At 53.6% G+C, this 26,629-nt stretch overlaps 1 protein-coding gene across 4 annotated transcripts in view; it reads right to left on the bottom strand.

Moving 5' to 3' along the window:
- Positions 1-18,865, bottom strand: part of SEMA4B (semaphorin 4B) — a 45,800-nt gene extending 26,935 nt beyond the window's left edge. For 3 of the 4 annotated variants that reach the window (XM_059678056.1, XM_059678058.1, XM_059678057.1), the window contains exons 1-2: positions 18,530-18,865; positions 3,814-4,009 (exon numbers count right to left, since the gene is read on the bottom strand). In XM_059678056.1, the coding sequence (XP_059534039.1) occupies positions 3,814-4,009; positions 18,530-18,850 (517 nt within the window). In that variant the 5' untranslated portion in view covers positions 18,851-18,865. Of the gene's footprint in view, positions 1-3,813; positions 4,134-18,529 lie in introns of those variants that run through there. The other variant, XM_059678059.1, reaches the window with a different exon arrangement.
- Between the last annotated feature and the right edge of the window lie 7,764 nt (positions 18,866-26,629).

Here is a 26,629-nt window from a genome sequence, read left to right on the forward strand (position 1 = left end):
TGGGTTGTGGGCTCAATTCCCAATCGTGCAGGAGGCAGCCGATCAACAATTCTCTCTCATTGATGTTTCTCTCTCCCTCTCCCTTCCTCTTAAAATCAATAAAAATATATTTTAAAAAAAGGGTCTCGCCTGGCCGGCGTGGCTCAGTGGTTGAGCATCGACCTATGAACCAGGAGGTCACGGTTCGATTCCCGGTCAGGGCATATGCCCAGGTTGCAGGCTCGATCCCCAGTGTGGGGCGTGGAGGAGGCAGCCAATCAATGACTCTCTCTCATCATTGATGTTTCTCTCTCTCTCTCTCTCTCTCTCTCTCTCTCTCTCTCTCTCCCCCTCTCCCTCCCTCCCTTCCTTTCTGAAATTTCAAAAACAAAAAACAGCCTGTACCCCGGGCTTCTCAGAGCAGACTGACCCTGGGTGCCCACTCCGGGGTCAGAGGACAAGTAGCTGATTGGTGCCTCATTCTCTGGGCTCAATGGGGTTTTGTTGACCGCAGGGCGCAGGCCTGCGGATTTCGTTCCCATCTGGTTTGGAAACACTGTGTCCAGCGCTTCCCAGGCAGGCACTTCAGGGCAGGGTGGAAATGAACAACTCCTTTTAGCTGCCCAAATAAGGGGACCCATTAAGACTTGCATGAGCCACAGGAGCCGGAATTCGCAGCTCACACACCCCGGCCATCATTTCCGTTCAGCATCTCTCCTGCTCTCCACACAGCAGCCCCCTTGGTTCCGGAGCTCCAGGCCACCCAGCTCCCACCCCAGCAGAACCCAAACTCCACACGCTTCTCTGATGCGTCTCTCCCAGAGACAAGCCACTTCCTCTGAGGGCCGCGGCCTGCACTGCTGAGCCTGGAGCCCCCAGGCCCCCTCCCCATCCTGGCCATGCGTGGAGCACCCCTCCTGGCGGCCCCAGGAATCGGATGGACAGTAATGAGAGTCCCATAGGAAGGACGCTCCACTTTCAGGGATATTTTTTTCAAAACTACAGACACAGCCCACTGTCTCCAGGCATCCAGGCCCTGGGGGGGGGGGGGGGCGGTTCAGGAGGGGAGGGCAGATGGCAGGGAGGGGGTGTGGGCTCTAGCTCCATGCCTTTCTCCCTGTTCTGAGAGGAAGGTGCCCTGGGGCCTGGGGCCCAGTGTCGCATGGTCACCATGGTCCTGCCCAGGACGGGCAGGCTGCCAGGAACATCTAACGAGCCCCCAGGGATGAGGCAGGAAGCTGCTTCAAGCCACGGTGGGAAGGTGAGCCTGGTCAGTCACCGGAGAATTCCCCTCTGGGGCACCCGGCCCTGCAGGACAATCCGCACACACACAGACGGGAGGGGGGCGGGCGCCAGGCCAGGAGGAAGCCCGGTGGGGCGGGCACTCCGGGTTGTGGTGCAGCTCAGTGAAGCGTGGCTATGTGCTCAGCTCCCAAGGTCAGGTGCCAGGGAGCTGCTAAACTCTGCCGGGCTTTGGCGGGACGAGGACGAGAAGTCCCCGCCGGGCTGACCCAGCCGCAGGGACACAGGGGAAGGTCTACTTCCTCCAGGAGTCACAGCGTGGAGGGCAGAGTACGGACTGCATTTCGACCCTTCAGCGGGGCCCCAAATGTGTCATCTCGGGGGTCCTCACAGATGAACCTGAGTGACTCAGTCCTCCCAGGGTTAGGATTTTAACATGATTGTGTGTGTGTGTGTGTGTGTGTGTGTGTGTGGTTAATCCTCACCCAAGGGTATTTTTCCACTGACTTTTAGAGCGAGTGGAAGGGAGAGGGAGAGACAGAGAGAGAAACATTGCTGTGAAAGACACGTATCAACTGGTTGCCTCCCACCAGCACCCTGATCAGGGCCAGGGGTTGAGCCTGCCACTGAGGTACGTGCCCTTAACTAGAATGCCTGGAACTCAGGACCCTTCAGTCCTCGGGATGAAGGTCTGTCCCCGGAGCCAAACCAGCTAGAACGAACATGAATCTGAGGACACAGACACGCTGACCCCAGCACCACGTGACCCGTGCAGGGGGTGCTGGCGTGCGGCAGCCGTACTGCGGCCTGGCAATGGCCACGGGTCTGAGGAAGTGGCCAGGTCTCGGAGCTGTGTGGGGAATCCCCCCAAAGCATCCCAGCTGCTCTCAGAAAAGAGGTGCTCTCGGTTCCTCCTCACGGCTCCCCAACTTAGTGACGCCATGCGTGGTCCCCCATGGAGTTCCGGAGCTGGACACAAGACCTGGTGCACCTGACATGCCCCTTGGGCCACACATGGAGTCCCTCGAGCAGCCGTCCCCACCTCATCTCACCTGCTCCCAAAACTGAGAGGGTCTGAGGGCACAGGAGAGCTGTGGCCACAACCGAGAAACAACCAGGCAGCAGCAGGCCCGGGTCCGGAGACACGTGGACGCTCACTTCACACGCCGGAGCACCCAAGGGGCCGCGGTCAAACCACAGGCCAGCACCGCCCCACCCCAGGCCGAATCGCCCCAGTTCTGCAGGACATGCCAAGGCTGAGTCTGTGCCTAACACAACAGCAATGACAGTGAGCACTCACTCAGCGGCTTCTGGTGCCAGGCCCCGTCCTGAGGACTTTTCAGACATAAATGGGATTGACTCCTCAGAGCCCTGAGGCAGGTGCCGGTGTTGTGCCCATTTTACAGATGAGAAAATCAAGGCCCAGAGAGCTTAGGCAGCTTGCTCGGGGTCACGTGGTTCCTAAGTGGCCGAGGCCGGTTTGCAGCCGGGACACCTTCTCGGCGCTACTGGGCCACGAGGTGGCTCTGAGTGCTGATTCTGCTACTCTTTCCTTTTGCAAACAGAATGCTCTTAGAAGTGGGGAGCGCTGGAAGAAAAGGACGTCTGGAACCTGGGATGCATGGGTCCTTTATTCTAATTCACACAGTGTGACAACCAGCGAGTGAAAGGGCTTGGAGAAACAAGACCTATAGACGTTATGCCCACGCAATACACCTGGCTTCACCAACGCTCCCAAGACAGGCTTGCAAGGGAGCTGTGACGGGGAGTATTTTGCAAAGCGAGCAACCTGGGGCTCAGGGCGGAGGAACTGACTTGCCCAGGAGCAGAAATGGGCTTAGAATAATCCAGGTCCCTCCGATTTCAAAGAGAAATTGGAGAAGCAACCAGGTGAGAGGGGGGTAAGGAGAGGGGGGAGCAGAGGGCTGGAAAAGGAGGGGGCCACAGAAGCAGCTGTGAGCTCCAGGGGCGGGACCTGGCCCTGGAGGATGGTCCTCCTGCCTCCAGGGCCTGGAGTCTCCGGCGCACCCAGACTGCCCCCCTCCCTACTACGGCCCCTCCCAGGTCCTGGGGATCCCACCGTGTCCATTAGGGTGAAGGATGGAGCGCCGGCCCTTCCTTCTGTGACTTGCTGGAATACCAAACCCCGGTGTTTACGGGCCGCAAGCACAGCCCCCTCCCTCCACCCCAAGCTGCTCTCGGGGGCGGCACCGCGGCTGGCTCTGGTCAGCATCAAAGACAAGCAGATGCGCAGGCGGACCGGCGGGTAGCCAGCACCCGGGGTGGAGGATTGGGGGGGGGGGGATAAGGGAGTCACAGCCAAAAGGGCACCCTAAAGAGGCAGCAGGGGGGCGAGGAACCCCCCCCCCCGCATTAAAAGAATGGAAGAAAGGAGCCCGCGGCCCCAACAGCTCCCCTCTCCCCCCTCCCTCCGCGTAGCACTTTCCCAGGAGGAGGGGTCCCAGCGAACCCCACATCTCCAACGCGCCCCCTGCCTCCTTTGTCACTGCAACGTCCGCACGAGGCACTCGGGGCCGCCTCCCCTCCCCTCCCCTCCCGGGGCCCGCGCCCCGCGGGGTCGCCCGCACTCACCCAGCGGCAGGCTGATCCGGGGCACGAGCGCCCGAGCCGCAGGCGGCGGCGGCAGCAGCAGCAGGAGCAGCAGCAGCGGCGGCGGCCGGGTCCTCGGGGCCATCGCGGCGCGCGCGGTTCGGACAGCGACGGCGTCTCCCCGGCTCCGGCTCAGGTGGTTCCACTGGACTCGCGGGCGGCGGCCCCGCCCCCGGACCTGGGGGTTGGGGTGCGGGTCACGTGGCCGCCGAGCGCGCGCCCCTCCGACCCCCACCGCGCGGTCCCGCTGGCCGCGCTCCGAGTCAGCTCTCCCGGGAGCGCGGGGCGGAGGGCGGCGCCGGAGGAGGAAGTGGACCGCGTCCTGCCTCTCCCCGCTCCGCTCCCCGCCCTCCCGCCCCTTCCCCCTTCCTCCTTCCTGGGCGCTGCGGCCGACCTCGGGGGCGCCAGCTGGGTGCGCGCCTGGAGAGGCCGAGGCCGGGGATCCCCGCGCGCCGAGGCGGCCGGAGCGCGGGGCGCGGAGGGAAGCGGGGCCACAGCTCCCCGCCTCCCACCCCAGACCCTCCCACCGCCGCCCCGGCCCCTTCCGGCGGCTGCGCGACCCTCGGCGAGCGGGGGGTTTGGGAAAACCTGTGGGTCTCTCCCCTGCGCGCCCCGTGAGGGTCTGGCCCCTTAAATCCTCCTCCCCCGCGAATGCTCCCGGCACCCACTCGCCCGTGACCGAATAAACGCGGCCGAGCCGGTGCTGACGCCGGGGCTGGTTGCTTCGTAAATAAATTTCTAATTTCTGCTCGGGGTCCGTCCACCTTAGGGCCTGGCTGCGCTCACTGCAGGCCCACCGCCCAGCCCGGTGCCCTGCGGGGGCGTCCGCGCTTAGAATTCTGTCCACAGGCAGCCAGATCTCGGGTGGGAGGAGCGGTGCGAGATTAATTTACGTGGAATAATAGGATTTAATACACGGCCTAGGAGGTGAGACCTTCTCCACTAACCTGCACGTAGCCAGGCAGGAGACGGCACTCCCTGAGGCAGGAGGGGTCCCAGAGGCACCCACTTAGAAGAGGCACGGTCCATGCCCCCCACCCCCATTCCTGGTTCCTAACGTGCCCCAGGATGGAGCTCAGTCCTGCGGAGACCAGGGGTTTCAAACTGCAACCTGCACCCCTAAGTAAGTCCCAGAACCAATGTAGTGGCTCCCTCTCAACATTTGAAAAAAAGAAATAGACACAACAGAGCGTATCAAACTGCAAAGATCATAAAAAGGATAAGTAAGGCCCTGGCCGGTTTGGCTCAGTGGAGAGAGCGTTGACTTGCGGACCAAAGGGTCCTGGGTTCGATTCCAGTCAAGGGAACATACCAGGCTCTCCCCGGAAGCAACCAATCGATGTGTTTCTCTCACATTGATATTTCTTTCCCTCTCTCATCCACTCTCCCTAAAAAATTAATGGAAAATATCCTCGGGTGAGGATTAACAACAACAAAAAAAAGAAAAGGAGAAGCCCTGACCGGTTGGCTCAGTGGATAGAGCGACGGCCTGCGGACTGAAGGGTCCCGGGTTCGATTCCGGTCAAGGGCATGTACCTGGGTTGCGGGCACATCCCCAGTGGGAGATGTGCAGGAGGCACCTGATCCATGTTTCTCTCTCATCGATGTTTCTGACTCTCTATCCCTCTCCCTTCCTCTCTGTAGAAAAATCAATAAAATAAAATAAAAAAAAGAAAAGGAGAAGTAAGCTTTGGGAAACGGTTCAACTTTTCCTAGGAGCGCACAGGACCACAGTCAGACGTAATTCTTCCTGTCGTTCCACTTGAAAGTAGTTCCCAAACCCCGGCTCCTCATTTCCATGGCAGTGGGAACGGCGGCCCCAGGAATGAGCTGCCATCCTGAGAAAGTTCCTCTTCATCCCCCGCCAACGCGAGCTTCCTCAGAGCCAACACCTTTTGCTCTCACCCACCCCCAGGGCCGGCCGCATCCTGGGCCACAGGGTGGCCGTCCGGGTGGGCGCAGCACTCACACGGTCCCCGCTGTCCTCTCTCGCAGCCAAGCTTCCCCGCGTGCCATGATTTCTGCACCTCCACCATCCTGACACCCATCTATGGGCAAGGACCAGGCGACAAGGGCTCCCAAGAAAAAAAACAAAACAAAAAACAAAAACGCCACACACTTGCCGAAACCGGTTTGGCTCAGGGGATAGAGCGTCGGCCTGCGGACTGAAAGGTCCCAGGTTCGATTCCGGTCAAGGGCATGTACCTGGGTTGTGGGCACATCCCCGGTGGGAGGTGTGCAGGAGGCGGCTGGTCGATGTTTCTCTCTCATCGATGTTTCTGACTCTCTATCCCTCTCCCTTCCTCTCTGTAAAAAATCAATAAAATATATTTTTTTAAAAAAAGAAAGTTTAAAAACAAACAAACCAAAAAAAATAAAACGCCACACACAAAAATAAAAAAGGGTCTCGCCCAGCTGGCGTGGCTCAGTGGTTGAGCATCGAACTATGAACCAAGAGGTCACGGTTCGATTCCAGTCAAGGGCACATGCCTGGGTTGCGGGCTTGATCCCCAGTGTGGAAGGTGCGGGAGGCAGCTGATCAATGATTCTCTCTCATCATTGATGTTTCGATCCCTCTCTCCCTCTCTCTTCCTCACTGGAATCAATAAAAATATATTTAAAAGGAAAAAAAAGAAGAAGAAATAAGGAGATCTCAGCACTGGACACAGAGTTGCCCAAGTGATGTGGGCAGCAGCAAGCACCCCACTTCTAGCCTAGCCAGGCCTTGGACACCACCTTTATCAGTGTCATCCATCCACCTTCAGCCAATGGTGTCCACGCCTCCGGCTCCACCCCAGGACTACGCACAGCTCTCTGCTAGGACCTTTGCCCTGGCTACTCTCTCTGCCTGGAGCTTCTCTCCCAGTAGCCACCAGGTTGGGTCCCTTCCTCCAAGTCTTTGCTCAAAGATCTCTCTTTTTTTTTTATGCTAGGGCATCTATTATTGTTTTTTTTTGTTTAATTTTTTAAATTAATTTAAAAGAGGGAGAGAGAGATAGAAACATCAATGAGAGAGAATCATTGAGGAGCTGCCTCCTGCACGCCCCCTACTGGGGATCGAGCCTGCAACCCAGGCATGTGCCCTGACTGGGAATCGAACAGTGACCTCCTAGTTCATAGGTTGACACTCAACCACTGAGCCACGCGGGCCGGGCAAAGATCGCCTTCTTGAAGAATCCGCACTTCCCCCACTATTCCCCTTACCCTGAGGTTTTTTCTTTCTTTCCAGGTACTCATCACCTAATAACATACTATCTGATTTGCTTATTTGTTGTGGTTTTTCTTTATTGTCTGAACGCCCCACCTGCCCCTCCATCCCCAAGATACTGACTGAGAAGGGCAGGGATTTTTGCTTCTCTGCTTGTTACTAATCCCAAGCCTCCAAAACAGTGCCTGGTATGTATAGGCCCTCAAGGAGTGCTGGCTGAATAAATGAATGAATGAATGAATGAATAGATGGATGAATGAATGCAATCTAAGGATCATGGAATGCTGCTGGCACACATAAAACAACATAGGTATATCACCTTTGGTCCAATAAAGAGTTTCTCCCAAACGTGAAATTATGCAATGTCTTTCTTCAGCCAAAACACAGCACTTCCTACTGACCTCTTTTAAATCTTTTGGTCCTGGTCCAGATTTCATCCTGTGGAGGTCATTCTGAATATCTACTCTATTATGGTACATTTTGCTTCCCTCCCAGTTTTGAGACACCTTTAAACTTGATAAGCATTTGTATGCCTTTATTCAAGTCATTGATAAGAATACTGGGCGAGCCCTAACTAGTTTGGTTCAGGGCATCGTCCTGCGGACGGAAGGGTCCCAGGTTTGATTCCCATCAAGGGCACATACCTGGGTTGCAGGCTCCTCCCTGGCCGGGGCTCATGCAGAAGGCAACCAATCGATGTGTTTCTCTCACATCAATACTTCTCACTGTCTTTTCCTCTCTCTTCCACTCTCTAAAAATCAATGGAAAAATATTCTCAGGTGAGGAGATATATATATAGTCGCACACCTAGCACCCAGTTCTTGGTTTCTAAATATCTATCTCCAATAAAAGGTACCAGGACTGTGGGGAAATGAAAGAGAAAGTAATTTGTGAGCCTGGGATATTTTGTTTGGCCAGAAAGCAAGGAATTGGTTAAAGATTAATGGGATCGTGTCAAAAGGACAAATGGGGCCAGCCTGGTGACCCAACTTGACAATAAGGAAATAATGGATTCTAGTGGATGAAATGAAAAACAACCCATCCGTCCACGGCGACATTCAGAGAAACACAGAGGGAGAGAAGGGACAGAAGGGAAGCTTTCTGGCACAGAAATATGCCGGCTGGTGAATGTAGAAGAAGTGATAGAGTTGGAAAAATCTAGATTCAAGCAAGGATCATCACTGGATGCTAAGCCACTGGGTGGAAGGTTGTTAGGAAACTCTGTAAGAACAAGGTCTCAAAGTCTGTCCCCGCAGGTGACTCAGTAATTTCCACAGAGAAACTGTATCTCTAAGGGAGGGCTTTGGCTCTCACTATCTTTTTTTTTTTTTTTTAATATATTTCATTGATTTTTTACAGAGAGAAAGGGAGAGAGATAGAGAGTTAGAAACATCGATGAGAGAGAAACATCGATCAGCAGCCTCCTGCACATCTCCTACTGGGGATGTGCCCGCAACCCAGGTACATGCCCTTGACCGGAATCGAACCTGGGACCTTTCAGTCCGCAGGCCGACGCTCTATCCACTGAGCCAAACCGGTTTTGGCGGCTCTCAGTATCTTAACCAAGCAGTTTAAACCGGCATCACCAGACCCTTGCCGGGTAGCTCAGTTGGCTAGAGCATCGTCAGATATGACAAGCTTTCAGGTTCCAGCCCAGTCAGGGCACATACAATACTCAACCAGCCGAAACCGGTTTGGCTCAGTGGATAGAGCGTCGGCCTACGGACTGAAAGGTCCCAGGTTCGATTCCGGTCAAGGGCATGCACCTGGGTTGCGGGCATATCCCCAGTAGGAGATGTGCAGGAGGCAGCTGATCGATGTTTCTCTCTCATCGATGTTTCTAACTATCTCTCTCCCTTCCTCTCTGTGAAAAATCAATAAAATATATTAAAAAAAAAAAGACTCAACCAATGAATGCGTAAGGGAGTGGAACAACCAGTCGATGTTTCTTTCTCTCTCCCCGCCCCCCCCACCCTAAAAATCAATTAGAAAAGAAAGTGGCGCCCTAGCCAACTTGGCTCAGTGGATAGAACGTCAGCCTGCCGACTGAAGGGTCCCAGGTTCGATTCTGGCTAAGGGCACATACCTGGGTTGCGGGCTCCATCCCCAGTGTGGGGTGTGCAGGAGGCAGCCGATCCATGATTCTCTCTCATCATGGATGTTTCTATCTCTCTCTCCTTCTCCCTTCCTCTCTGAAATCAATAAATATATTTTAAAAAAAGAGAAAGTAACATCACCAATATGGGACTTCCTGACATCATTTACACCCTGATGGGATACAATAAGAAATACACCACACAGTCCATCCCGGCAGCGTGCTCGGCAAAAGCATTTGACCCAGATCTATTCACAAGGACGCGGTCAGATGCACCCAGCGCTCTACAGACAAGGGACCTGCACCCTCCAAACGCATCCCTGTGACGAAGGGCAAAGATAAATAAATAAATATATAAATAAAGGCAGGGGGAGCGGTTTTAGGTCAAGAAACTCAAAAGAGCTGATAATCAAATGCAACCTGTGAACCTTGATTGACTCCCTGAGGGGAAAAGCTACAGGGCAGCGATGGCGAACCTATGACACGCGAACTCATTTTTTTTGGTTGATATTTCTTTGTTCAATGGCATTTAAATATATAAAATAAATATCAAAAATATAAGTCTTTGTTTTACTATGGTGGCAAAGATCAAAAAATGTCTATATGTGACACGGCACCAGAGTGAAGTTAGGGTTTTTCAAAATGCTGACAGGCCGAGCTCAAAAGGTTCGCCATCACGGCTATAGGGCAATTGGGGAAGTTTTCGGGTGCACTGCACACGGGCAGACGTTGTGGCGTTAGGGTGCACGTCTGCGGCACGGTCATGGATGAAGGTTGCGGGAGAACGTCCCTGCCCTCCCAAGATGCCTGCTGAGGTTGATGTCTTAGAGGTGAAGTGTCACAATGTTTGCCACTAACTTCCAAAATGATTCAGCAAAAACCTGTGTGTGTGTGTGTGTGTGTGTGTGTTGGAAAGAGTATGAGTTGGTCTGTGGCCACGTTTTAACAACTGCTTAATATAGAAAAGCTACAGGTATTTTGTAAATGACCCACAGCTGCGTGCCCCCAGCACGGCAGCCCCGGCGCCTGTGCCCTCCGCTGCCTTCCCTTCCTGGGCCAACTTGTCCTTCCCAAACTGGAAAAAACAACTGGGTGATACAGGGCCGCAAACAGAGCCCGATGCCACAGGAGACTCCCGCCAGGCTTAAACCTGACCAATATCCCTTGCAGGTGGAGCAGCTAGCAAGGGGGCCTCCTCACTGCATGATTTCGGCCCGTTTCTCCATATGACCCATAGAATCTTATGGAAGAAATTGCAAGAGATCCTGTTGAAATCAGGGAACTGGCTGCACACTTGCTTCTTCTACCTTCTTTTTTTTTTTTTTTAATTATCTTTATTGATTTCAGAGAGGAAGGGAGAGATAGAAACATCCATGATGAGAGAGAATCATGGATCGGCTGCCTCCTGCACACCCCCCGACTGGGGATCGAGCCCGCAACCGGGGCAGGTGCCCTTGACCCTTCAGTCCGCAGGCCGACGCTCTATCCACTGAGCCAAACCGGCTAGGGCTGGCTGTAGCATTTCCTCCTTCGGCTTTCGGCTCTCACCTAGGCACTGGCTAGAGCAGGGGTGGGCAAACTTTTTGACTCGAGGGCCACAATGGGTTCTTCAACTGGACCGGAGGGCCGGAACAAAAGCATGGATGGAGTGTTTGTGTGAACTAATATAAATTCAAAGTAAACAGCATTACATAAAAGGGTACGGTCTTTTTTTTTTTTTTTTTTTTTAGTTTTATTCATTTCAAACGGGCCGGATCCGGCCCGCGGGCCGTAGTTTGCCCACGGCTGGGCTAGAGCCTGAATCCCAGCAGCACGTACCTCCTTAAAGGGCCGCAGGGCTAGTCTGCCTTAGTGTCTTGGCAACAGCTGGGCTGTGTGACTGCTATGCTTACCCCTAAGGAGGAGAGGCAGGGGCTGATACGGCCTCGCTGGTGGTTAATTATATCCCACGCATGGCTGCTCATGCTCTAGGAGTCTAGTATGTCCTTTAAAATTTTTTAAATATATATATTTTTATTGATTTCAGAGAGGAAGGGTTAGAGAGAGAGAGAGAGAGAGAGGGAGGGAGGGAGGAAGGAAGGAAGGAAGGAAGGAAGGAAGGAAGGAAGGAAGGAAGGAAGATAGATCAATGATGAGAGAGAAACATTGACCAGCTGCCTCCTGCACGCCCCACACCGGGGATCTAGCCCGAAACCCAGGCATGTGCCCTGACCGGGAATCGAACCGTGACCGCCAGGTTCGTAGGTCGACACTCACCCACGCCGGCCGGGTCCAAGCATGTCTTATGCCAAGTGGGTGGCAAGCCCCTTGAGGACAGTGACGGGTCTTCCGTCTCCGAAAGCCCCGCTGCCAAGCACAGCACTTGGACAAAATGAGGGACCCAGCGGTGGGCCTGGAGCGGAGCCCCACGGCGCGCCCCCAGCACGGCGGCCTCGGCCTCTGTGAGCTCCACTGTCTTCCCTTCCTGTGCCCACTGGCCCTCCCCAAGCTGGGGAAAAAACAGGAGGATGGCTGACAGAAAAAAAAAACCCTCATTCGAGCTGACTTCCTGTGGGCCAGCCTGGTTCCCACGCCAACGCCACGTCTCCTGCTCCCCTTTGCCCCTCTTGGACGCGGGCGAGTCCTTCTCAGCCAGAACATCCGTGATGTGTATAAAGAGCTCAAGGGCCGAAACCGGTGTGGCTCAGTGGATAGAGCGTCGGCCTGCGGACTGAAGGGTCCCAGGTTCGATTCCGGTCAAGGGCATGTACCTGGGTTGCGGGCACATCCCCAGTGGGAGATGTGCAGGAGGCAGCTGATCGATGTTTCTCTCTCATCGATGTTTCTAACTCTCTATCTCTCTCCCTTCCTCTCTGTAAAAAATCAATAAAATATATTAAAAAAAAATAAACAAATACCTCACCTATAGGATCAGGTGGAAGAAAATAAAAAATGAGACGACCCATAGAAGAGGGAGAGAGGAAGAGGCATAAGAAAGGCTACAAGGGAAAGAGAAAATGACAGGGAATCAAGGGGAAGTGAAAGGGTTAAAAATATAAGGCACCCGGCTGGCCGGCATGGTTCAGTGGTTGAGCATCGACCTATGAACCAGGCGGTGACGGTTAGATTCCTGGTCGGGGCACATGCCCAGGTTGTGGGCTTGATCCCTAGTGGGGGGCGTGCAGGAGGCAGCCGATCCATGATTCTCTCTCATCATGGATGTTTCTCTCCCTCTCCCTTCCTCTCTGGAATCTAATGAACACCTGCCCGCTGCCTCGCTAACCTACTGCGCATAAGGAAAGGGCAGTGAACACAGGCACTGGGCAAGGGCTGGCCGTGGGATGGTCAGTCCAGGCCATAGTCAGCCTTGCCAGCAATCAATACTCACTAACCCTCTACCCAGGGACAGCCTCTGCCCAGGTGGAGGCCAGCCGCGTGCTTGGGCACGGATGGCCCCTGCCAGGTGGTCCCCGGCCAGGCCTGCTGCCCTCATTCCCACCCAGGGACGCTGGCTCCCGCAGTTCTGCCCTGGAAGTCAATGCCTTGTTTGCTGGCCATGGGGGAGGGGCCGCCTGCCCAGCCCAGTGGAGCTTGAACCCAAAGGTCTCACCCACCTCCTCCTGAGGCAGCGCCCCTCCCCGTCCCGGGTTCTGGTTGGCAGACTCGCACTGGCTTGGGCTCAGCCCCCCAGGGCCTTGGCCCCTTGCCCGCCAGGGTCCCCTCAGAGGAGCCTGAGCCCTCGTCTTCAGCCAACCTGCAGCTGCAGCTCCCCGCCCTGCCCTGGCCGGTGTCTCCTCCCCAGGAGCTGGGCAGCAGCTCACCTGAAGCATCGGTACATGGTGATAAGGAAGCTGGCACTCCCTGTGTATGCTTTCAAATCGGCCAATGGCTTCTAGATCCTGGTGGCTGGCTGCCTCCCTGGGGCAGTGCCCTCCGCAGCAGAGGGCATTCCCAGGCCAGCACCAGCACGGCCTCACGCCTCACTGGCAGCTGCTCACGGGGTCTGGCAATGCGCGTGCGTGGCCTCATCTCTGTTCCCCAAACTGTATGAAACTGCATGACGCCCCTGCACGGGTCCCCGTGTTTCCTGCTCTGGGAGGTGGTAGAATCCAGGGCTCAGGCACCTCGGTTCTTCCATCAGAGGGAGAAGCTCAAGCCCTAGCCAGTTTGGCTCAGTGGACAGAGCGTCACCTGCGGACTGAAGGGTCCCGGGTTCGATTCTGGTCAAAGGCACATGCCCGGGTTGCAGGCTTGATCCCCGGTGCGGGGCGTGTAGGAGGCAACCCATCAATGATCCTCTCTCATCATGGATATTTCTCTCTCTCTCTCTTTCCCTTCCTCTCTGAAATCAATAAAAATATATTTTTTAAAAAAGGAGAAACTCAGCACCAACGGTACCTTGTGGACTGGGAGCAAAAGCCACACTGTCTGAACCTCAGCTTCCTCAAATGGAGGTGGGAACGCCACGGGCCGTCGGGAGAGCCGCTATGAGTGCACGGAAAGGGCTGGCATGTGGCGGATGCCCCGTGGACAGAGCCACGCTATTGGTGACCAGTTCCCCTTGCCCATCTGAGTTGCCTCCGCCCCAATCACTTCGGTGCCCAACCCCAAGGACCCCTTCTGGGTCCAGCTGCCTCCTGCCACCCTCGTGCTGAGGCGGCAACTCTCCCTGGGAGACGAACCAGCCCGCCCAGCTCAGGCCCGGGTGCGCCTGCCCCGGGCCTGTTGGGGCCTGAGCCGGCCACTCCCTTGGGAGGGGATCCCCCGCCCCACGGGGCTGTGGTGCAACCAGCAGGGCTCAACCTGTCCTTGCCCTGACAGGGTACAACACGTAGTTGCCCCTGCCACTCCCCTGCCCCCAACGCAAGTTCAGGAAGGGCTCAAGCCTGTGGCCTCAAGCCGGCTGCTCACCTGGGGGCCTGCAGAGCCTGGGCCACTGGCCCGGCTGATGTTTGGCACCTGCCACCTTAAAGGGGCAACTGTCACTGCTTAGTGACTCTCTTTCCCCTGAGACCACCACGAATTCACAGGCGGGAGGTAGGTGCCCCAGGCCAGGTGAGGATGGGGGCAGGAGTGTAAGGGTCTAGGAGAGAGATCTGGCTTCCAGTCTGGCTTATCAGACCTGAGGCCCCTCCATTCCCAGGATACCGAGAAATCAGGCATCAATGCCCTCACCATCTTCCCACCCAGTTCTTCCTCCTTAAGTCCCTCTCTGAGCCCCAGGCCCTGGCCAGAAGGGCCCTTTCTCCATGCTGCTCGCTGCCTCAGTTCCGTCATCACAGCCCATAACGGTCCAGCAGAGCAGGGGCCCCTGAACCCTTGGGGTGGACTTTGGGGAGCTGTGAACTGAACCCCAAAAGTGATATGCTGTTTAGTGAGAGGGATCATAGCGTTCACCTGATTTCAAAAAGATCATTGCCACCCTAACCGGTTTGGCTCAGTGGATAGTGTGTCGGCCTGCGGACTCAAGGGTCCCAGGTTCGATTCCGGTCAAGGGCATGTACCTTGGTTGCAGGCACATCCCCAGTCGGGGGTGTGCAGGAGGCAGCTGATCGATGTTTCTCTCTCATCGATGTTCCTAACTCTCTATCCCTCTCCCTTCCTCTCTGTAAAAAATCAATAAATATATTTTAAAAACAAAAAAACAAAACAAAAAGATCATTGCCTCCCCCCCCCCCAAAAAAAAGGTGAAAACGCATTTCTTTGAGATGTGCTAATCTGCAGACACATTTCAAAATGAGCCTTTATCAGGCGAAAAGGAATTATTCCTCCTTTGGTGGGGGGAGTTATATAACCTTGACATGAGCTGCTTGGCCAACTACTCCACCCAAAGCAACGCTGACATTTTTAAGGCTAATCTGTATGGAGCACTTGCTCTAAGCAAGGCCCTGGGCTGAGCTTTCTACAGCCAGTCGTTGATCTAAGTCTCACCACAGAGCGAGACAGGAATGGTTATATTCCCACTTCATAGGTGAGGAACTTGGGCACAGAGGTTCAAGGACTTGTTAAGCTGCCCTGGCCGGGGAGCTCAGCTGGTTAGGGCACCATCCTGATACGCCAAGGTTGTGGGTTTGATCCCCATTCAGGGCGCACACAGGAATCAACCAATGAACGCATAAGTGGAACAAAAAATCGACGTTTCTCTCTCTCATAAAAAAAAAAAAAAGAGAGAGAGAGAAAGGTGTCCGACCGGCATGGCTCAGTGGTTGAGAGTTGACCTATGTCCCAGGAGGTCACCGTTCAATTCCCAGTCAGGGCACATGCCTGGGTTGTGGGCTCGATCCCCAGTAGGGGGCGTGCAGGAGGCAGCCGATCCATGATTCTCTCTCATTATTGATGTTTCTCTCTCTCTCTCCCTCTCCCTTCCTCTCTGAAATCAATAAAAAATATATTAAAACAAGAAAGAAAGAAAGAAAGGACTTGCTAAGCTTACATAAGTGCGCAGTCAGGGCTGGCACCAGAACCCACACAGATACTCTACCTAGAGCTGGGATCTCAACCTGGGTTTTGTCTCCAGTTACAACCATGCCCGTCTTGGTTACACAGGCTGCTGTTCCTTTCCTCCCTCCCTTCTTCCCATCCTCCCCTTTTTCTTTCATTCCCTCAACGAGGATTGCTTGTGTTCTTGCTGCCTCCTAGGAATTGCTGACATTGAAGGAGACGGACAGGGTTGCTGCCTTCACAGAGCTTACACTTCGAAAGGATCCCTAGCCGGTATGGCTCAGTGGATAGAGCGTCGGGCCTGTGGACTGAAGGGCCCCGGGTTCGATTCCAGTCAAGGGCACATGCCTGGGTTGCGGACTTGACCCCCAGTGTGGGGGGCGTGCAGGAGGCAGCTGATCCATGATTCCCTCTCATCATTGATGTTTCTCTCTCTCTCTCCCTCTTCCTTGCTCTCTGAAATCAACAAAAGTATATTTAAAAGGATCCCTTAGGCTCCTTTTTCCAGAGGACACCCATCCTTGCCTCATTTCCTTGGATGCTCTCACTCATCCCTGCCTCCAACACAGGTAGGGGCCAGGGCCCGCCTGGCAGAGTTCCAGCCATCCATCCCCCAGGCCTCCCGGGCTAGTGCTGTTTTCAAACGATTTCCGATTTCCGGAGTTGCTCCTCTGGCTGCCTCTGCACTCCGCTCGAATTTCCACTAAGCACTCATTACGCTGTAGTGAGATACTCATTTGCACATCACTTCCCTCTCTTCTACAAGCTCCCTGAGCGCGCACACCCACTGGGCCAGCCCGACTGGGGTTTTTAATCTCCGGCCCCCAGCGCTGAGCTTGCAAACAGCAGGCGCCCGGTAAATGCTCACTCAGTGAGCACAGGGGTTTTCTGCTCTCGCTGGCCGTCTCAAATCCTTGCCAAGTGATTCACTGGCGTGTTCCTTCCCCGGCGGGATCTCTTTCCCCACCTTCCTCTTTTCCTTTTCAAAGGCAAAGGCACCTCACTGATGTGGGTGGGAAGTCCCACTTCCCCGCTGCAGGCAGCCTAAGGGTTTCTTGTTCATACCGTCTCAGCAGGTTTTTTTGGCTTCAGAAGAGAAGGTGTTTTTGGGAGCTGGGGAATGCTGGGCTCCCAGGGATTTCTGTAGGGCAATCCTCTAAGAGCTGCATGAAAGCCAAGCCCCAGGCACAGATCTACACCTGAGGGGGGTGCGGGGGGGTGCGGGGGGAGCTTTCTCTGCCTGAGCTCCCCCCCACACCAGGCTCCAGCCTCCTCTCATCTTCATTTCACTTGAGGCTCCAGCCTCCTTCTCTCATCCTATTTATTTCACCTGTTGCCAATATCCCCGTCTTTATTTATTTTTTTAAAATACATTTTATTTTTTTAAATATATTTTTATTGATTTTTTACAGAGAGGAAGGGAGAGAGATAGAGTTAGAAACATCGATGAGAGAGAAACATCAATCAGCTGCCTCCTGCACATCTCCCACTGGGGATATGCCCACAACCAAGGTACATGCCCTTGACCGGAATCGAACCCAGGACCTTTCAGTCTGCAGGCCGACGCTCTATCCACTGAGCCAAACCGGTTTCGGCCCTGTCTTTATTTTTTAAAATGTTTTATTTGTTGATTTTAATATATACATATTATTGATTTCAAAGAGGAAGGGAAAGGGAGAGAGAAACATCAATGGTGAGAGAGAATCATGGATAGGCTGCCTCCTGCACACCTCCCCTCCCACACACACACTGGGATGGAGCCTGCAACCTGGGCATGTGCCCTTGACCGGAACTGAACCTGCAGGCTTGACGCTCTGTCCACTGAGCCAAACCAGCGAGGGCATTGTCCCTGTCTTTAGATCACCAGTCACCCAGAGCTTGAGCCCCAGGCTACAAGGAGACAAAGTGCGGATTTCTCTGTCAGTAAGAATGACCATCAGCGGAAACAGCCACGGCCTGGAAGTCAGGAGACCAGGTTCAAACCCTGACCTTCCCAACTCGCTGTGAAGTCATTCCCTCCCCACTCTGCCCCCCTGGGTCAAATTTCCTATGACAGTGAGGGGTGGGCCCAGAGGGATTCATAAGTCTCTTCCAGTTCTAAGGCATCCATGGGGGGAGGCGGGGAGGATTTTAATTGAGCATTTCCCTGTCTTTTTTAAAAAAATATGTTTTATTGACTTCAAAGAGGAAGGGAGCGGGAGAGAGAGAGAAAAACATAAAGGATGAGAGAGAATCATTGATCGGCTGCCTCCTGCACACCCCCTACTGGGGATCGAGCCCACAACCCCGGCATGTGCCCTTGACCAGAATCGAACCCGGGCCGACGCTCTATCCAGTGAGCCACACCGGCTAGGGCCGCTTCCCTGTCTTTAGGGCACTGGAGCCTTACAGCAATTCTGTGATCTGTGGGTCAAAGGACAGGCTCACATTACAGGTGAGGAAATGGGAGAGGAGACTGATGCCTTCCCGAGGGGACCCAGGGCTCCTGAGTCCTGTTGCCAGACCACAGTGGCGCCAGGGAGGCCACTAGACCCCCCTCATTTCCAGGATCCTAACTGCCTTTCCCTCCTGACCCCTAAATCCACCTGCCACTCAAGGAGCAGCAGCCCTGACAGGAAGCCTAACTCAGAGGTCACACCCAGGACGATTTCAAGGAGGGGCCCAGGACTTGCCCAAATTCCAGACCATTTCCCTCCAGAGCCCGGAGCCCTGCCTCTGGGTTTCAGGTGTGGAGTTGGGGTGGCGTGGGACATGCTGATGGGCTTGGGCGCGGAGGCCCCGGTGGCCGTGAGAATGTGGGCCCCGGCTCCTGAGCTGCCCTGGCCGCAGGCTTCCCCGGGGAGTGGGGGTATCAGAGCGCACAGGTGGCGGGAAATGGGGGCGGGAAGTGGGGGCGGCGGCAGTCCCATCAGCCTCACCCAGGCCCGCCCCCTCCCGGGGCCGCGGCTCCCGCCCACCCTGTCCCTTGCGCCTACCTGAGTGTCCTGCCCACGCGCGACCACCGACCACGGAAGAACCCCCTCTGCGGCGCGCCCCCTCTTTCTCAGCGTCTCCAGGCTCCCCCCCGCTGCCACGCCAGCCCGAAGCCCTCCCTGGGGACCCGAGTGTCCCCGCGGAACACCCTGGGTCTGGCACAGCCTCCCCGGAAATGCGGGGCTGCTGCCAAGCTCCGCCCCGCCTCGCCCGTGTTTACGGGAATAGTCCGGAGGCGCCAGCAGCACCCCCCCACCCCATCCCCCAACTACCACCGCCGCAGGGCGCGGACGGCCACTCTGGACTCGCTGCTCTCCGCCCATTCCCCAGTCGGGACATGCCCCCAGGACAGCTCTGCAGGCCCCAAAGGCTGCGGGGGTCTGTGGGGCTGCGCCCTCCCTGACCCAGGGGACCATGTCACTAGCTGGAATCTGAGGGGCCCCCCGGTAGGAATCCTAGGACTGCTACCACCTGACTGGCTGTGTTCCCTCGGGCGTGTTCCCTAACCTCTCTGAGCCTGCAGCTCGGCTGCACAGCGGGCCTCGGGACAGCTGGGACCGCACAGGGTGCGCAGCGCAATTATGGACGCGCACACCTGGCACGCGGTCAGCTCTCCACAATGCAGCCCTGTTTACGCAGGAGGCAAGTGAGAGCAGGGAGGCACCCTGCACGAAACCACCCACGTCTCCGGCTGCTCGCTGCGGCCCTCAGCCTGCGCCGGGCAGCGCTGGGACAGTGAAACCGAACGGTTATAAACATCTAGCATTTATCAAGTGACCTTGGTGCGTCCCTCCCTCCCCAGCACTGGCGTTCCGGCTCTGCTATCTTCCAGGAAAGCCACAGTCACTCTCAGGGCGGGTCCTGAAACAACGAGTTCTGGGTGTGTATGTGGCTGAGCTGGTCCAGGGGCTGGAGAAACCAGAGGCCACAGGCCAGCATCTCCCAGAGCTGGGTGAGGAGCCGCCACGCTGCCCAGTCTCCCCCATAAAACAGAGTGGTGATTTTATTTTTATTTTTAAAATATATTTTTATTGACTTCAGAGAGGAAGGGAGAGGGAGAGGGAGAGAGAGAAAAACATCAATGATGAGAGGGAGTTATTGATCGGCTGCCTCCTGCACAAGCCACACCCTGGGGATCAAGCCCGCAACCAGGCATGTGCTGGGATCAGGAATCGAACCCTGACCTCCTGGTTTATCGGTCGACGCTCAACCACTGAGCTCAATCATCGGGCAAAGTGGTGATTTTATTGCCTGTCTACCAAAGTGAACACATATTTACTACAAAAAGGTTGGAAAACAGAAAAGCAATGCAAATAATAATCACCCATAATTTCACCCTACCTGGAGACCACCGGTATTAATATTTTCTACAACTTTTTTAAAGGTAAAATTGACAACGAAAGTGCCCAAGTCTTAAGGTTACTGGTGCTAATATCTTAAGTGACTACCCTCCTGTCTCTTTTCTATGCAGTGACACATTTATATCTTTTAGAAAAAGAATTATTTTGTACACAATTGCAACCTTTCCCTAAGGTGGCAATATAGTAGACATTTTTCCAAAGCATTAAAAATCTCCAATACCTTCATTTTCTTTAAATGTATTTTTCTTGATTTCAGAGAGCAAGGGAAAGGGAGAGATAGAAACATCAATAATGAGAAAGAATCATTGATCGGCTGCCTCCTGCACGACCCACACCCCACACTGGAGACCCACACCCCACACTGGGGACCCACACTTCACACTGGGGACCGAGCCCTGCAAACCGGGCATGTGGCCCGACTGGGAATCGAACCATGACCTCCAGGTTCATAGGTCGACGCTCAACCACTGAGCCATGCCGGCCAGGCTCTCACATGCCTTCATTTTTCATGTATTCTAGCATAGGGATCATACATTCTCCATCAAGTCTCTACTATGAGGTCTTTAACGTGTTTCTAATTGTTCCTTAAGGTACGTAACGTCCAAATGAGCAGCCTTATCAGTAGACCTTTAGGCACTTGCTCAATTATTTCCACTTGCTCCCTGTAATCTTCCTTCCTCTCCATAGTCAAACCATTAGTAGTAGCATAACCGCATTCATAGCTGTAGTCGTGCACGTCACTTGTGCAAATGACTGTACAAGTCACATAATCATTTTATTGGCTCTGCCTTCTGAACAATGCCGGGGGGGTGGGGTGGGGCAGGAGAATGTGCTAGAATTCATCACGTCCACGTTCCCACAGGGCACACCATGTCCTGCTGAGCACAGGCTGCCCAGAGAAGCTCTTGCAATTGAGCCCCCTTCCCATGCCCCCCCCAGGGGCCTCAGAGCTCCTTGGGCTCAGACAACTAGGAGCCATCTGTCCCCACACCAGTCCCAAGGTTGCTGCCCACAACCTCCCCACCCCTCCTTTCTCCTCATCATCCTTTCTTTCTATCTGTATTTATTGAGGTTAGAGAGGAAGGAAGAGGGAGAGAGAGATAGAAACATCAATGATGAGAGAGAGTCTTTGATCGGCTGCCTCCTCCACGCCCCACACTGGGGACGGAGCCCGCAACCCCGGGCATGTGCCCTGCCTTGAATCGAACCCTGACCTCCTGGTTCATAGGTCGACGCTCAACCATTGAGCCACGCCAGCTGGGTCCCATCATCCTTTCTTCCTTCTTCTCTGTCCGCCCTTTTCCATCCCTTCTCCCTGCCCCCTTTTCCTGCTTCTCCTCCCCCTCCAACCTCCTTCCAGCCTCCTATTGAATGAAGGGGAAACCTTCTTAATACACTGAGAAAAGGTCTGATCTTTCGTGTTATCGATCCCCCTCCTCCCACCCCCACCCACCCCCCTTCCTGGCTGTGGACGCAGGTGCAAAGGCTGGAGTTAATCACCCTCTCAGTTCAGAGGCCTGGGGCCCCTTGATGAATGTAGCCGCTCATTCCCTTTTATCCTTCCCAACTCTCCTCCCTTCCCCTCCCCCACAGGCGGCCACTCCAAGGTGCTCAATATACACGCTTTTGTTCCTATGCGTTCTTGCAAAAGGTGTATCGTATACATGTATACTTGTACTTTTCTTTGCCCTTTTGTCTTGACATAATTATAGATCCACAGAAAGTTACGAAACAGGACATGGTGTCCCACGGACACTTCATCCGGCTTCCCCCATGGTGACGGGACAGAACTGCAGTTCCGGGCTAAACCAACGGATGGGAATACAGTAATACCATCAACTAGACGGCAGACCTCATTCAGTGTCACCAGTGCTTGCATGCCGTGTGTGTGTGTGTGTGTGTGTGTGTGTGTGTGCGGTTCTATACTATTCAATCCCATGAACAGATCTGTGTAACAACCACCACCACAACTGAGATATAGAACTGGTGCCCTATTGTAGTCAGACGTCCCCCATCCAGGGTTTCCCCATCTCTGTTGTTCCGTCATTTCGATAATGTTATATAAATGGGGCCTCTGGAGCTTGGCTATTCTCACTAACCACAGTGCCGGTGAGCTACCTTCTTAATGCCAAGTAGCACCCCCGGGTGCACTTCCCAGAGTGTAACTATTCACCCATTGAAGGATACTTGGGTTGTTTCCAGTTCAGGGGTATTACAAATACAGCTGATGTGAACCTTTATGCACAGGTGTCTATACGAAAGTAAGTTTCATTTCTTTGGGATATAGGCCCCAAGGATACCGTTGCTAGGTCTTATGGTAAATACGATATTATCTATCTATCTATCTATCTATCTATCTATCTATCTATCTATCTATATCTCACTCAGTGCATGAAATTCATGCACTCGGTGGTGGGGGGGGGATGTCCCTCAGCCTGGATTACAAGAGGGTGCAGGCCAGGCCACTGGTGCACGATTGGGGCCGGGGAGGGACCATGGGAGGGCTCCAAGGTATGTCCAGCCCATCTCGCTCAGTCCCAATTGGCAGACCCCAGCAGCAAGCTAACCTACCGGTTGGAGTATCTGCCCCCTGGTGGTCAGTGCACATCATAGTGAGCAGTTGAGCAGTCTTAGCATATCATTAGAATATTATGCTTGGATTGGTTGAATGGATGGCCAGACACTTAGCATATTAGGCTTTTATTATATAGGACTAGAAGCCCGGTGCACGAATTCATGCACCAGGGGAGTCCTTCGGCCTGGCCTGCGGGATTGGGCTGAAACCGGCTCTCCAACATTCACCGAAGGGTCCCAGATTGCAAGAGGGCACAGGCCAGGCTGAGGGACCCACCGGTGCACAACTGGGGCCTGGGAGGGACTGTGGGAGGGCTCCAGGATGTGTCCAGCCCGTCTCACTCAGTCCCAATTGGCCAGACCCCAGCAGCAAGCTAACCTACTGGTCGGAGCATCTGCCCCCTGGTGGTCAGTGCACATTATAGCGAGCGGTTGAGTGGCCTTAGCGTATCATTAACATATTACGCTTTGATTGATTGAACGGCCGACTGGATGACCCAACACTTAGCATACTAGGCTTTTATTATATAGGATATATTCTAGTTGATTTCAGAGAGGAAGGGAGAGGTAGAGAGATAGAAACATCAATGATGAGAGAGAATCATTAATCGGCTGCCTCTTGCCCTGGGGATCAAGCCCACAGCCCCGACACGTGCCCTGACCAGGAATCAAACTGTAACCTCCTTGTTCACGGTCAATGCTCAACCACTGAGCCACACTGGCTGGGCTACAGGTTTAGTTCTGTAAGAAATCGCCACACTCTTTTCCAGAGTGGCTGTACTGTGGTATATTCCCACTGAGAGTGTATAAAAGACCCAGTTTCTCCACATCCTTGCCAGCACTCGGTGTTATCGCTGTTGTAAGTGTTAGCCGCCCTGATAGGCAGACAGAGCTATCTCACGGTGGTTTCAACTGGCATCTCCCTGGTGGCTAACTGATGTTGAGCAGCTTTCCAGGGCCTTATTTGCCATCTGTGTCTTCTCTTTGGTGAAGTCTGTTCATGCCTTTGGCTCATTTCCTAAGTGGATTGTTTTGTATATTTTAATTAATGGCATAATTGGCATTTTGTTATATCTCATTCTATTTCCTAGTGTGGCTGGTTTTTTTTTTTCAGTCCCTCAGACACATCCGAGTTGCTCTGGGCACATGTAATCTACTGCTTCTAGCTGCTGCACGGGACTCTGAGGGGTGCATCGGCCACATTTTATCCATCTGCTCCCCCAGGAATGGACAAATTCCTACAACACGCCCCCCCCCCAATAACTTTACAGTAAACTTCTTCTTGCCTTATGGGTCATGTGAGAATTTCTTTTTAAAATTCTTTATTATTTAAAGTATTACACATAGTATTATATATGTCTCCTTTCTCCCCATTGACCAACCCCGGCCACCCCCACTTCCCAAGAATTTCTTTTTTTAATCTTTATTGATTTTTAGAGGGGGGGGGCAGAGGGATATATATATATATGTATATATATATATTTGTTGTTCCATTTTTTTTTAATGCATTCATTGGTTAATTCTGATATGTGCCCTGACCTGCGATCGAATCCACAACTTGGCATATCGGGATGATGCTCTAACCAACCAAGCGACCCAGCGGGGGGGGGGGGGGGGAATTCCTTTGAGATTATTGGAAGGATAAGACTCGCCCTGGGGTCACAGGCCACTCCGTCCACATGCCAACCAGCTGTGGACTCTTGCACCCTCTCCACTCCTGGCATTATCCAGCTGTCTCATGTTTCCAGGCTAAATGATATAAAGTTATAATTTTTAAAAAAAATCAACTTTAGCCCAGCCGGCATGACTCAGTGGTTGAGTGTTGACCTATGAACCAGGAGGTCATGGTTTGGATTCCCGGTCAGGGCACATGCCCAGGTAGTGGGCTCCATCCCCAGTGTGGGGCGTGCAGGAGGAAGCCAATCAATGATTCTCTCATCACTGATGTTTCTCTCTCTCTCTCTCCCTCACCCTTCCTCTCTGAAATCAATAAAAATATTTGTAAAAAACGAAAAATAGAAATCTCTGGGCAGAAATCTTTAATTCTGATTAATCTAACTGATCAAATTTTTTTAAAAATATATTTTATTGATTTTTTACAGAGAGGAAGGGAGAGAGATAGAGAGTTAGAAACATCGATGAGAGAGAAACATCGATCAGCTGCCTCCTGCACATCTCCCACTGGGGATATGCCCGCAACCCAGGTACATGCCCTTGACCGGAATCGAACCTGGGACCCTTCAGTCCGCAGGCCGACGCTCTATCCACTGAGCCAAACCGGTTTCGGCCAAACTTTTTTTTTTTTTTTTTATCTTATGGTTTGTGCATCTTAACTTTTCTTTAGGAAGTTTATTCCTGCCCTAGCTGGTTTGGCTCAGTGGATAGAGCGTCGGCCTGCGGACTGAAGGGTCCCGGGTTCGATTCCGGTCAAGGGCATGTACCTTGGTTGCGGGCATGTCCCCAGTGGGGGGTGTGCAGGAGGCAGCTGATCCATGCTTCTCTCTCATTGATGTTTCTAGCTCTCTATCCCTCTCCCTTCCTCTCTGTAAAAAATCAATAAAATATATTTTTTTAAAAAAAGAAAAGAAGCTTATTCCTGCTCTAGCTGGTGTGGCTCAGTGGATAGAGCATCGGCCTGTGGACTGAAGGGTTCCAGGTTTGATTTTGGTTAAGGGTACATGCCTGGGTTTCAGGCTTGATCTCCAGTAGGGGGCGTGCAGGAGCCAGCCAATCAATTATTCTCTCTCATCATTGATGTTTTATCTCGCTCTCTCTCCCTTCCTCTCTGAAATCAACAAAAATAAAACTATATATGTGTGTATATATGTGTATACATATATGTGTGTGTGTGTGTGTGTGTGTGTGTGTGTGTATTCCTGCCCTGAGGTCACAGGCGTAGTTAGTCATCAACATTTTACATTGTTAACTTCATCGTTTTCTGGATACATTTAGGTTTGAATCCACATGGAGCCCACTTCTTCATGTGATGATAAATTTGGGATTCAGTTTTCTTTCTTTCCATGAAGGCAACCACTATTCCCCAGTTCCCTATTCCTGTAGGTCTCAAACTTGAGCATCTTATCAGAATCCCTGGGCCCAACCCAGCTGACTCAGTAGGTCTGGGGTGGGACCCCAAAAGGTGCATATCTAAGAAGTTCCAGAGTGAGGAGGTGATGTCACTGATGCGGGTGGAGAAAGCACACTTTGAGAATGACTGCCAGACACTAACACCTCTCGCCTCATTGGCACCCTTCCCGCCCATCCCCCACCTTCCCCAGCTCTCTCTGACCGGGGCCCCACCCCATGCCCCTCTGGAAACACCCTCTTCCATCCTCTGGTCCAAGCCCTGAGGTTGTCCACCCCCCTCCTGGCCACGCCCCTGTAGTTACAGAGACTTGGGCAGGTGACAACCAGTCCTGCCTCCACCTACGGCCCTGCCATGGTCTTGGGTGGCTGCAGTATCCTCACAGAGACACGTCTGCAGCCCTTTCCCTAGGTCTCCAGTGACCTCCCCGCTCTGCCCCCACCCCCCTCCCATGTCCCATCACTAGCGGTCCCATCACCAAGGTTCCAGCCTCAGCAGCCACCCCTCTGGTTTCCCATGCTCCCTCTGACCCTCCTTGGCCTTCACCCATCTCACCCAATGCATTAGCCTTTCCCTCTCTTCCATTCCTCCATACACACTGTTCATGCCAACACCCTCAATTCCCAAAACTTCCTCTCCACTGTGTGTGTGTGTGTGTATGTATATGTACATATATATTATTTTTTTTAATTGACTTTAGAGAGAAAGGGAATGGGAGAGAGAGATAGGAACATCAATGATGAGAGAGAATCATGGATCGGCTGCCTCCTGCACGCCCCCCACGGGGGACCCAGTCTGCAAACCAGGCATGTGCCCTTGACCGGAATTGAACCTGGGACCCTTTTGTCCGCAGGCTGACGCTCTATCCACTGAGCCAAACCGGCTAGGCCTCCACTGTATATTCACTGCTCCACCAGGAAGGAGTGTCCGCGAAGGCATGGGACATACCTATCTAGGTTTCCCCCGCCATGTGCCACCAGAGCCTGACACCATGCCTGGCACTTAGCAGATGCCTAATAAACATCTGTAGGATGAATGATGGAATACATCGCTCAGTCAGTCCAAGCTGCCGGCTTAGTTCC

Source organism: Myotis daubentonii, chromosome 21 (assembly GCF_963259705.1).
Source record: "Myotis daubentonii chromosome 21, mMyoDau2.1, whole genome shotgun sequence".
In the NCBI taxonomy this organism is placed as follows: domain Eukaryota; kingdom Metazoa; phylum Chordata; class Mammalia; order Chiroptera; family Vespertilionidae; genus Myotis; species Myotis daubentonii.